The sequence below is a fragment of the Poromitra crassiceps genome (assembly GCF_964638095.1).
Source record: "Poromitra crassiceps genome assembly, chromosome: 17".
Lineage (NCBI taxonomy): Eukaryota > Metazoa > Chordata > Actinopteri > Beryciformes > Melamphaidae > Poromitra > Poromitra crassiceps.
Window position 1 is genome coordinate 16,082,913 of NC_139635.1, and position 13,604 is coordinate 16,096,516.

A 13,604-nucleotide genomic window follows, 5' to 3' on the forward strand; every position below is an offset into this window, starting at 1 on the left:
CCTAGAAGAAGCAACCCCCCCCCCCCAAATAAATAAACAGAAAATAAATAAAAACAATACAGATTGCTGTCAATATTACGAATCAGCGTGTCATCACAACAACCAAAAAAGTACTTCCGGGTACCACTGCAGCAGAAACTAGTATGAAATATGCTGAAAAGTTGTGCCAAACAAACAAAACGTTAATATCTCAAAAACTAGACATCACATCGCTTACATTTTGACCTTGTGAGTGAAAGCAGAAGTAGCTCAAGGGTCTGATGTACAAATATGTATGTAGTGTTAACGTTTTTAAAATGTGTGAATTTAGTCAAAAGTGCAGCCTGCTAGATGAGTTACTGCTCCATGTCCCATTATAAATGTTGAAAAAAGTATAAAACATAAACTGGGATTTCTCGAACAGCACAAAAGAAAAATGGAAGCTGAATTAAGATGATAGAGTCCTAAAAGTGGTGACTCGCTTAAAGTTTAAACGGAGTGTCTAGCTTCAAGTATGAAGGAGCAGTTACAGTTCAAAGAGGGCTGCATGGTTTCACACTGAACTGCTGTTTAACACACGGCAGTTGCACCCAGAAGTCCGTTGAAGCCGTTTGTTTGCCAGCGCTGATCCCTCGTACAGGACTTTCAATTCACTTCCAATTCCAAGGACAAAACTTCCAAAGCAAACAGCCAAACAGGTCATCATTATCTGAGGACAGGTGACATCTCATCTATTTTGTGTCACTTTGAAATGAAACAATTATCATGTGACTTTCAGACAACCTTTTCTGCTTTGATGTGCTGCTGCTGTCTAATAGCAATAAAGACACAATGTTTCACTCTTTATTTCTGTCACCTTGTGCAACGTCACACCATATAAACCCCCTCCATCACATATCACCTCCATTCTGTCTCCAGTCTGATGAAGCACAAATTATACTAAATTGTAATAATGAACATATCGTCGCTGTCGGGCGGGGACCTGGTATGTCAATTTTTTCCACATTTAAATTTTTTTAAATCAATGCCATTGGTCACCCTTCATGTCTGTCTGCGGGTTTTTGTTCGTTATCGTTTTTTGTTAACCAGTGGAAAAGCATTAAAACGATCTTGTGAGTAAGTCTCGTAACTCCATTCGCCCTCAAAACTGTCGCTCAAACCTCGAAGCTCCTCCCCTAGACACAGGCTGACATGCCGTGTATTTCTGACTTTGTTTTGGTTCTTTCTGGCTTTGTCTGACGTAAATATAGATCATTAAAATGTTTTCGAATTATCCCTCGGCTGCAAACTCATTTGAACTTTGCAGATCAAAGTGGTTTCTGACGAGAGTAATGTTAGCGTTAGCGAGAGGTTGTCCTCCCCCGAGACAGCACCCCCAACCTGGGGCTGCTCACCCTGGAGAAAGAGCCTCAAAGGGGGACTGATAATCCTCTAACACCATTTGAGCTTATTCAGGTAAGATATTAATAATGTAATGCCACATCCATGTGAGAAACTGACTATAACGAAGAGGTGCTAACTTTGACGACGTGGGGTTCAGTATTTGAATTCATATTTTGCTAATATAATGTATTATTATTTTATTGTTGGCCTCCACTAGAGTAGCTTATTGCATCATTTATAGTTAAAAAAAACTCATTGTTTATCTTGTACTGGCTCTCACGGCCCCCTTCAGTTCACCCTCTGTCTGAAACGCTGTCCCTTTAAGAACCCCCACCCTCCTGGGATATACTCCAGGCGGGCAGCGCGAGGAAGTTTGTGTTCCGCTTAGCAAACCTCTGCCCAGAGAGCTAGCGCATTACAAGCTCTGTCATTGGCTCCGACCATGTCAATCAGAGCGGCTTCCACTCCCTCCTCCCTGTGTGTCGCTGTAAACAGTGCCCTGCCACCTCAGTGAAAACAACAACGCTAACTAGCTAGCAAGCTAACGGCAGAAACCTACACGCTAGCTCGTTGCTACACGCTGAAAATGGCAAATTGGATTGTTGGAAACTATTTTCCAAGGGCACTGCCGCCAAGCGCCGCCCATCGCAATCCCACAATGGAGACCTGCGACGCCAGACTCATCTCCCGGTAGGGAGGGGAGGCTGGCCAGCGAGACAGTGTAACTGGAGCAATGTCAGAACAGGGAAGGGAGGGGCAGACGGGTGGAAGTTAGGGCGCGCGTATTGGTAGCTTGATAGCGGGGGCTGCACTGTTCGAGGTTTTGGGAACGGTTGCAGAGAGATTGCAGAAGTTGCTGGTAGCAGAAGTTGCAGGTTGCAAATGTTGCAGAGATTGGTATGATCCTAGTTTAGATTATGAATCCCTCGCCAAGGCCTGCAGGAGCAGGCCCTTATAGGCCAGAATATGACATCACCTGTGTTATGACATCACATGTGTTATGACATCACCAGCGAGGCCATCGGACGGCATGATTGAGACACTTATGAATCATGACATCATCAGTGATCGATGACATCATAGTAGGAATGACGACGTCAACGTAGGAATGATGACGTCATCCTAACACCGTCATTGTTTACAAGCTAAGCCTATCAGCGTGCGCCTAACGCGAGGTCCATACCGGTAGTACAGACTTCACTTCATGTCAGCTGTCAGCCTGTCAATGCGGTTTGTTGCCACACAATAAACCAGCGGTTTGTTCCAAGCCAGTGTGATCCTTGACTCACTCTCACACGGCAGCCAATCAGCGTTGAACAGCGAGCGACTGATGCCAGCGTATTTTCGCTCGAGTTGGGATATTTCATCTGGGGCGACGAGCGTATTTTCTCCCTATCGCTCTGTCTCTGTCGCTCGGACGGCCAGCGATTTTTCTCCCGGGCGAATATACGCTCAATCGCTCGTTTGCATTGACTTTGTATGTAAACTCGACGCCAGCGAAAAACTTTAATAGGTCGGTGTGAACGCAGCTTAACCTTATAGAATCATTAAAAGGGAGGACACCAGCATAGCAGAAATAACATTCATGAAATGAAGGACAGGAGAGCGCCATCAGGGTCACCAATAATAATAAAAAAAACAGGACACATAGCTCATAAAATAAAAATAGCATTAAAAAACGAATGAAATAGGACATTATTTAAAAGTGATTTAAAGGATTAGACTGCTCCTTCGTCTCTTGGGCAGGGCGTTCCAAAGCCTTTTATACATTGCACAAGATCCGGCAAGGGTTACAAGGTAGGTTACTGTAAGCAATAGGTAGGCTACTGAAAGTAACCCACCTATTGTTGTCTTGTGATGAACGGAGATCATGAATGGCTGTTTGTGCCATGGACAGTGGACACCTATCTTCTAGAAGATGACATTTTTGGCAAAGACCCATAATATTGACTTGTCTTGTTTTGTCTGATCTCAGCTGTAGTGCTACCCAAATCATGTTACTGTCATGCATATCGTCGCTGTGCAATGAAAACCACCTAAGTCCATTTTTTATGATTTTTACTTTTGAATATAAATGGAATATATCCATTCTCCTCCATCTACTGGCAGGTTTTGGCGTCTAAATGACCAATAAAAACACGTTTTACTGGGTAAAGTATGTAACACGTACCACCATTGGATGCTAGACCCGCCCATCACCTCACGTATGTGACAGTCAGACCTCCATGCTCCGCCCCACCTCATGAGGACTTCCCCAGAAAAGTCACCAGGCAGCTGCTGACCCGAATGCCGGCTGTGTTTCGGCTTGGTTTTGTGTGATTCTGGCATCGTCTGACGTAAATAGATCAATAAGGTGTTTTCGGGTTGTCCTTGGGCTGCAAACTCATTTAAAGTATGCAAATCGCAGTTGTTTCTGACAAGAATAATGTCACGTTACTCCGGGACTGCTCAACCCATGACAGAGCCACTCTCCTCGGCTTGGCAGAGTGAAGCTCTCCGTCCGCGCGTCCCCGCTGCCTGGAGCACAGCGGCTCGTGCTCGCGCTCTCTAAAAGGCAGGCTCCCACACGCTGCTGTCTGGCCGCCAGAAAGTGCTTCAGACTCCGTGTGTAAATCCTGTAACAGCATTTGAGCTTATTCAGGTGAGATATTTATAATGTAATGACACATTCAGCGATAAACTGTCTACAATGAAGACATGTGTCAAATATGACAACGTGGTGTTCAGTATTTTATGAGCACGGGGTTTTTCCCATTTCCTGAACAGTTGGCGATTTGGAGATACGTGGCTTTCATTGCACAGCGACGATATGCACAATATGACCCAAGTTTTGTGAATACTATTATATTATATATAATTATATTATATATAATACTATTATATTTTTATTAATTTTTTCTGATTTCAACAAACAAATAACAAACAACAACTACAACAGGGTAGCTCAGACACTTTACATACTGACACGACGCTGCTGGAAAAAAAGAGTTACACTTATACTTGTTAAATAAAGAGTCGTGTATTTGCTAGGTTGTGGCCAATATACCATAGGTTAAGGTCCCAGACTTAGAAGATATCAGTTCTTTAGTGTAACATACACATGAGAAATTCCATAGGCATACACTGCATGATTATTTGGGAACTATTACAGAGTGCTGTGTGTGTGTGTGTGTGTGTGTGTGTGTGTGTGTGTGTGTGTGTGTGTGTGTGTGTGTGTGTGTGTGTGTGTGTGTGTGTGCGTGTGCGTGTGCGTGTGCGTGTGGGTGTGGGTGTGTGTGCGTGTGCGTGTGTGTTTGTGTGTGTGTGTTCTAGCTTAGTCCCTCATCAGTATTTGTCCTCAGGCAGTGTGCCCAGGTCACTATGGTCTGGCAGTCAAACCCTGTGGCCATGAGCCAGTATCTCTCACCAGCAGGATGCTCTGCCACCGTGGCACACATGACCAGTAATGCCTCTCCGAGAAGAGCGCACATGGCCAGTGCCTTGGTTGTTATCTGTTTTCCATCTACTGCACCACCCCATCCTTGAAAAGAAGCACTCCTCTTTCTGCATTTCTACCTTATACCTATTTTAGTGGTGAGATTCAGCAGTATTCCCCCTTAACATGCCTTTTGCCATGGCATTGTCTTTCGGCGATGGTGTTTTTATTCAGAAACTCAGAAAAGTTCAATGATCACTCTCTGATCCTAGGAAGTTCAGAAGGTCCGTTGAAAGTTGAAGAAAGCAGAGTCATGGGGTGTCTGGTTAGTGTAGAGCTAAAAAGCACTCGCCTGCCACCATCCACAGAGGAGGTACAACTGAAAATGGGAGAGATAGACAGATAAAAACAAAAAACAAAGTGGAGACAAAACAATCCAAAATCAGGCAGAATGCATAATCCATTAAAAAAAACAAAAAAAAAATGTTTTTGTTGTTGTTTTTAGGTGTGATCCGGACGGCATTGGGTCCCGGGGACATGGACCGGGAGCAGAGGGAGCACTACCAGGTGGTGATCGAAGCCAAAGACATGGCCGGGCAGAGGGGAGGACTGACCGGGACCACCGTGGTCAACATCAGCCTCACCGACGTCAACGACAACCCCCCGCGCTTCACTCAGAGTAAGACCACCGCACACTGATGATCAAACACTGAGTGTGTGTCACACACACACACACACACACACACACACACACACACACACACACACTTATTCATTATAGATTTTAGGAGCATTGTGAGATCATTATAACTACCGTAAATTCCGGACTATAAGCCGCGGCTTTTTTCCCGTTTTTTGGCCTTTTTTGGCCCCTGCGGCTTATATAACGGTGCGGCTTATCTATGAATTTTTTCAAAAATAAATAAATAAAAAATCTCTCTTTTTTAGCACTCTTTCTAACTATAAATCCACTTCTGTTTTAATTTCCTCTCTTGCCCTCTTTTAACAACATAACATAACATAACATAACACAACACAGGTAAGCAGAAAGAAAAAGACGAAGCAATCACCGCCATGAATGAGGAAATGACTCACCTGCTGGAGGCTGGAGATACACTGGCTTGGGCTAAACTTTTACTCCGTGAAACACTATCGATTAAGTCCGACATCGCTCAGAGGTTTGAGCAGCTTGAAAACAAGTTTGAAAACGTGCAGAAGTCCATCCACTCACTCACTAAAGAAACTAAGGCAACCGTGAACAGAGTTTCTAATGCGGAAAAGCGCATCAGCGCACTGGAGGACAAAAACAACACAGTGAGTCCGAAAGTGGATAAAATGCAAAAACAAATCGAAACCCTGCACACGCAGGTTGATGACTTAATCAGCAGGAGTAAAAGAAATAACATTCGCCTGATCAATGTAAAAGAGGGAGCTGAGATTGGTGACTTCGACGCTTTCCTTGGCAAAATCCTGTGTTACATCCTGGACATGAAGCAAGGCGAGAAACCACCAGAGGTGGACAGGGCACACAGGGCGCCTCGGCCACGTCCAGACCCCGGCCTGCCACCGAGGGCCATCTTCATCTGCCTACTCCGCTGGCCCGACCGTCAACTCATCCTCCAGGCTGCGGGGAAGAAGCCCCTCACCTGGGAGGGTACGCGCTTCTTCGTCCGGCAGGACCTCTCCACGTTGGTGCAACAGAAACGCGCAACATACAACAGCATCATCGAAAAGGTTAAAGTCAATGGATATCGCTTTGGCGTACTGTACCCAGCGAGACTCGTCATAACCATTGATGGACAGCGGCGGAACAAGAGCTCAAAGTGAAACTGCCGAATATCTTTTGAGTTGGACTGGTCAATAGTACTGTGAGTAACTAAAATAAAAAAATAAAAAACGGAATTCTCTCTTCTTTAGCACTCTTTCTAACTATAAATCCACTTCTGTTTTAATTTCCTCTCTTGCCCTCTTTTCACCACACCGCGGACACTGTGTGCACTGTAAAAAAAACACAGGTGGTGTTGTGTTATGTTGTTTTGTTGAAATGTTAATAAATGGGAGCTTCCTCAAACAGCCATCTCTTTCCCGACAATCCCCTCTGTGCATGAACCCTTACATATGGTAATTAAACATTAAAACACAAAAACAAACAAAAAAAAAATACCATTAAAACACCCGCGGCTTATAGTCCGGTGCGGCTTATATAAGAAAAAAATAGTCAACTTTGCAGGTGCGGCTTATACACCGGTGCGGCTTATAGTCCGGAATTTACGGTAGTGTTTTCCATACCTTGTTACTGGAAATATGAACAAGCCACCCACTGGCATCAAACGTCGCACAGCACTAACGATGGCTGCTACACTAGTTGTTTGCAGGGATTGTTTCAGAGAAGTTTGCTTATGGGCTGATAAGGAACATCGCTGGCTACTGGCTCGCAGACACAAACAGAGAATACGTGGAAACGGAGGTCATGGACTTACTGGAATGTCATGGAATTGAGAATGGAGTTCCCTTTGAAGCTATTCTCAGCCAACAAGCATCACAAACACAGCTCCTTTACATGTGAAAACCCACGTGGGAATTCAAAGCACATTATGCCTTTTTGGACGCGCTGTATTTTGTCTCCACAACAGGTTCCACTTAAAGGAAAACTTCACCGAAAAACAACGGCGATTTATTTTGCACATGATCTCACACATATCCAAACACTGTAGAAGGTTTTGCAGACATTCATTTCCTTTGACAGTTGATGAGTTACGTTGGGGACCAGACCAGTGATGGCATTGGTGCATTAACTCATTGAGTGCCAGCCACTTTTGGAGAACGGACGCTCCCAGTGCCAGAGTTTCAGAGCGTTTTCAGTGATTTCTCGAGGCCCACAGAATATTGTGTGATATTACTATGTAAACACTGAACACGCACAAAGAACGATGAGACTCTATTCTATCATCTGCAAAAAAAAGTTTATTGATCCCATTTTCCGTTCTTTAGTTATGAGCCGGAGAAGATAGCTTGATTCATCCAAAAAAAGCAATTTTTTTCTAGAAGCTGAGATAATTGGCCTTTTGTGAAATTAATCATTTCAAGCACATCACTGACTCTGAAGCTAATCTTTTCTAATGTAGTCACACCTCAAAAATAATTTCCTTCAATAAAACAGTTTAGGCCAGGGAATTTTGTTTGGCAGAATAATATTTTTAGCTACAACCAGCAGCGCTGGCCCCTGCGTGCGCTGCTGGTTGCAGCTTCTTGCTGGTTTTGATTTGCTGCTGGTGGGTATCGGATATTCTGGCTTGCGTTTGTCAATCCTGTCCTGCTGCCTGGGTCTGTCTGGGTGTTGTGTGTGTGCTGCTCTGCGTGCCCCCTCCCCCCCCCCCCCCCCCCGCCCCGCCCCGCCTCGCCTCAACTGCACACTCCTCCTCCTGTCTGTGGTGGCTCTCTGCTGAGTTTGCTGTGCGCACAGTGAAGGGTGCGGAACAGCCAGGCTTTTTTACAGCGTTCCGCGTGTGTTTGTCACCGGCAACGATGCTTCCAGTTGAGAATAACAACTCCACGGTGTGGATGTGCTGTCGTGCTGTCGCAACCGACACGGAGCGGCTCAATTGTGGGAGCAGATTGGCTGCTGCAGGCACAGCTGCAGTAACGTGCTTCAGCATATCGATGCATACGGATGCGATGCGATTTCCGTTTCCATAACGACTTCTTCTTTGTTTTTTCCTTGCCTTTCTGTTATGTGGAGAGCACTGTCGCCACCTAAGGGTTCTGTAAAATAGGTTAGACACATCCAATAGCTATAATATTTGTACATCAGAGGCAGAAGGCTTTGATCGACGCCCCACCGTCAAAAAACGCAATTGACGAACATGTCCGTCCTTGGCACTCTACGTTACTAATTGAAATGACGAACATGTCCGTCCTTGGCATTCAATGAGTTAATGTCTGCAAAACTGTTTACAGTTTTTGTGTGAGATCATGTGGGAAAATATATCAGCATTATTTTATTTTGAAGTTCTCCTTTCAGATTTGAGCATTGATTCATATCATATGTTACAACTGTTATTATGCCTCAGTCAGCGACAGCCGTAGCCGGAGGCATCATATTGTTGCAGGTTGTCCGTCCGTCCGTCCGTCCCATTCTCGTTAACATAATATGTCAGGAACACCTTCAGGGACTTTCTTCAAACTTGGCACAAACACCCACGTGGACTCAAGGATAAAATGATGAAGTGATGACATTTTATCTCAAAAGGTTCTAAGGTCAGCTTCATTGTGACGTCATAATGTTTTTCTTATGAATAGGCAAATATATTTCATTTCTCAAAAGTGTTCCTGATGGAGATATATCCTACTTCACTGCAAAGTCCATTCTCAGTGTATGTGTTCTGACGTCACAAATCATGCTCGTAGGCCCACCTCCTAAAAGTTTGATTTTCAACGAGCAAAGAGAAACTTCCCCCAAAACAACCTCCTAGTGTCAAACTGCACAGCCATCGTTTTGCACAGAGAGGCTCAAACATCCAACTGAAGAAACAAGAACATTTTTTTTCTTATCTATCTTTAGGGGGACTTTAAACTCTTATCTGTCTTTAGCGGGACTTTAAACTCTTATCTGTCTTTAGCGGGACTTTAAACTCTTATCTATCTTTAGGGGGACTTTAAACTCTTATCTGTCTTTAGGGGGACTTTAAACTCTTATCTGTCTTTAGGGGGACTTTAAACTCTTATCTATCTTTAGGGGACTTTAAACTCTTATCTGTCTTTAGCGGGACTTTAAACTCTTATCTATCTTTAGGGGACTTTAAACTCTTATCTGTCTTTAGGGGGCTTTAAACTCGTATCTATCTTTAGGGGACTTTAAACTCTTATCTGTCTTTAGGGGGACTTTAAACTCTTATCTGTCTTTAGGGGACTTTAAACTCTTATCTGTCTTTAGGGGGGCTTTAAACTCTTATCTATCTTTAGGGGACTTTAAACTCTTATCTATCTTTAGGGGGACTTTAAACTCTTATCTATCTTTAGGGGACTTTAAACTCTTATCTATCTTTAGGGGGACTTTAAACTCTTATCTATCTTTAGCGGGACTTTAAACTCTTATCTATCTTTAGGGGGACTTTAAACTCTTATCTATCTTTAGGGGGACTTTAAACTCTTATCTATCTTTAGCGGGACTTTAAACTCTTATCTATCTTTAGCGGGACTTTAAACTCTTATCTGTCTTTAGGGGGACTTTAAACTCTTATCTGTCTTTAGGGGGACTTTAAACTCTTATCTGTCTTTAGGGGACTTTAAACTCTTATCTGTCTTTAGCGGGACTTTAAACTCTTATCTGTCTTTAGGGAGACTTTAAACTCTTATCTGTCTTTAGGGGGACTTTAAACTCTTATCTGTCTTTAGGGGGGCTTTAAACTCTTATCTGTCTTTAGGGGGACTTTAAACTCTTATCTGTCTTTAGGGGGACTTTAAACTCTTATCTGTCTTTAGGGGGCTTTAAACTCTTATCTGTCTTTAGGGGGGCTTTAAACTCTTATCTGTCTTTAGGGGGCTTTAAACTCTTATCTGTCTTTAGGGGGGCTTTAAACTCTTATCTGTCTTTAGGGGGCTTTAAACTCTTATCTATCTTTAGGGGGGCTTTAAACTCTTATCTGTCTTTAGGGGGACTTTAAACTCTTATCTGTCTTTAGGGGGACTTTAAACTCTTATCTGTCTTTAGGGGGCTTTAAACTCTTATCTGTCTTTAGGGGGGCTTTAAACTCTTATCTGTCTTTAGGGGGCTTTAAACTCTTATCTGACTTTAGGGGGGCTTTAAACTCTTATCTGTCTTTAGGGGGCTTTAAACTCTTATCTATCTTTAGGGGGACTTTAAACTCTTATCTGTCTTTAGGGGACTTTAAACTCTTATCTGTCTTTAGGGGGCTTTAAACTCTTATCTGTCTTTAGGGGGCTTTAAACTCTTATCTGTCTTTAGGGGGACTTTAAACTCTTATCTGTCTTTAGGGGGACTTTAAACTCTTATCTATCTTTAGGGGGCTTTAAACTCTTATCTGTCTTTAGGGGGACTTTAAACTCTTATCTGTCTTTAGGGGGCTTTAAACTCGTATCTATCTTTAGGGGGACTTTAAACTCGTATCTATCTTTAGGGGACTTTAAACTCTTATCTGTCTTTAGGGGGACTTTAAACTCTTATCTATCTTTAGGGGGCTTTAAACTCTTATCTGTCTTTAGGGGGACTTTAAACTCTTATCTATCTTTAGGGGGGCTTTAAACTCTTATCTGTCTTTAGGGGGCTTTAAACTCTTATCTATCTTTAGGGGGACTTTAAACTCTTATCTGTCTTTAGGGGGACTTTAAACTCTTATCTATCTTTAGGGGGCTTTAAACTCTTATCTGTCTTTAGGGGGCTTTAAACTCTTATCTGTCTTTAGGGGGCTTTAAACTCTTATCTATCTTTAGGGGGCTTTAAACTCTTATCTGTCTTTAGGGGGACTTTAAACTCTTATCTGTCTTTAGGGGGCTTGGGGCTTTAAACTCTTATCTATCTTTAGGGGGCTTTAAACTCTTATCTGTCTTTAGGGGGACTTTAAACTCTTATCTGTCTTTAGGGGGCTTTAAACTCTTATCTGTCTTTAGGGGGACTTTAAACTCTTATCTGTCTTTAGGGGTTCTTTAAACTCTTATCTGTCTTTAGGGGGACTTTAAACTCTTATCTATCTTTAGGGGGCTTTAAACTCTTATCTATCTTTAGGGGGCTTTAAACTCTTATCTGTCTTTAGGGGGGCTTTAAACTCTTATCTATCTTTAGGGGGGCTTTAAACTCTTATCTATCTTTAGGGGGGCTTTAAACTCTTATCTATCTTTAGGGGGCTTTAAACTCTTATCTGTCTTTAGGGGGCTTTAAACTCTTATCTGTCTTTAGGGGGCTTTAAACTCTTATCTATCTTTACGGGGACTTTAAACTCTTATCTATCTTTAGGGGGACTTTAAACTCTTATCTGTCTTTAGGGGGACTTTAAACTCTTATCTATCTTTAGGGGGCTTTAAACTCTTATCTATCTTTACGGGGGCTTTAAACTCTTATCTGTCTTTAGGGGACTTTAAACTCTTATCTATCTTTAGGGGGACTTTAAACTCTTATCTATCTTTAGGGGACTTTAAACTCTTATCTATCTTTAGGGGGACTTTAAACTCTTATCTATCTTTAGGGGGACTTTAAACTCTTATCTGTCTTTAGGGGACTTTAAACTCTTATCTGTCTTTAGGGGGACTTTAAACTCTTATCTGTCTTTAGGGGACTTTAAACTCTTATCTATCTTTAGTAGGGGTGGGGGAAAAAATCGATACACCACAGTATCGCGATATTTTGCCTGACGATATTGTATCGATATTTGGACGCCAAGTATCGATATTGCAAAAAAAAAAAAAAAAAAAAAAAAAAAATTTTTGCAGGCCATGCCAGGCCACCGGGCTACTATAGTTCCAAGTTAGTTCCAAGGCCAGCAGTAAACAAACGGTAGCATATTTTCATTTTGTTTTAACAGTAACAGTTTTGTCATAACAGTCATTTACAAATTCCCCAGTTACTGAATGGGCTGCACAAAATGTTTTGTGTAAGTGAAGTGAAGTTGCAAAAACTACATAAGTACAGTAGTCCACACACACATCCAGTTAAGGTGGACTGTAAGTAGACTGTAACAAACAGTTCAGTTTGTCAGGTGCATGCAACTATGACATGACTTTATGAAAGTTGTTGGTCTGTCTACTTGACAATGTTGCTGCAATAAAATGGTTGAAGTCAGATGTACAGACTGGAAAATTGTTCTTATATAAACCAGATGTTGACAAAGTTTTCCTTTGGGGACATAATTTGCAGTTGAAAAAGTAAGAAATCGCAATATATCGAAATATCGCAATATTCAATATATCGCAATATCGATATATCGCAATATCGAAAATATCGCAGTATCGCAATACTATTGTATCGTGACTCAAGTATCGTTTCAGTATCGTATCGTGGGCATCTGGTGATTCCCACCCCTAATCTTTAGGGGACTTTAAACTCGCCTCGTCCTTCAAATCGGAAGCAGGAAATTGAAGATGAATAATGTGGCAGCTTTTCATCACAGTTGAAGAGGCTGTGTTATCACGTAGTAGTGTAGTGTGTGTGTGTGTGTGTGTGTGTGTGTGTGTGTGTGTGTGTGTGTGTGTGTGTGTGTGTGTGTGTGTGTGTGTGTGTGTGTGTGTGTGTGTGTGCCTGTAGCAGTGTGAAAGAAGTGATTAAATTGTTGCTCCGTTGGCCCCGATCACACAAGTCATTCTGTCATCTAATCCTGATCACATCAACACACACACTTCCATCCCCCCTCTCACATTTCTCTCTCTCTCTCTCTCTCTCTCTCTCTCTCTCTCTCTCTCTCTCTCTCTCTCTCTCTCTCTCTCTCTCTCTATCTCACATTTCTCTCTCTCTCTCTCTCTCTCTCTCTCTCTCTCTCTCTCTCTATCTCACATTTCTCTCTCTCTCTCTCTCTCTCTCTCTCTATCTCACATTTCTCTCTCTCTCTCTCTCTCTCTCTCTCTCTCTCTCTCTCTCTCTATCTCACATTTCTCTCTCTCTCTATCTCTCTCTCTCTCTCTCTCTCTCCTTTCTCTCGCTCTCTCTTCACTCGTCTAATTCTCTTTTTCTCTCTCTGGCTCTGCCTCTTTCTACCCCCCCCCCCTTCCCCTTCCTCCATCCCTCCATTAGCACCCTTCACCCAGTGTTTCCCTCTCCAGTCCTGGGTGCAAATTGAGATCACCCTGGGATCTGGAGAACAGATTGTGTTTGGCATTATCA

General features: G+C 42.8%; 1 protein-coding gene across 1 annotated transcript in view; it reads left to right on the forward strand.

Annotated features, from left to right (window-relative positions):
* The window catches only part of LOC310792044 (cadherin-6-like), a gene marked incomplete at its 3' end in the record, with an annotated part of 106,039 nt that overhangs the window by 52,648 nt on the left and 39,787 nt on the right, over positions 1 to 13,604 (forward strand). Inside the window, exon 4 of the mRNA XM_083653739.1 lies at positions 5,283 to 5,456. Coding sequence (XP_083509865.1) covers positions 5,283 to 5,456 — 174 coding nt within the window. The remainder of the gene's footprint in view (positions 1 to 5,282; positions 5,457 to 13,604) is intronic.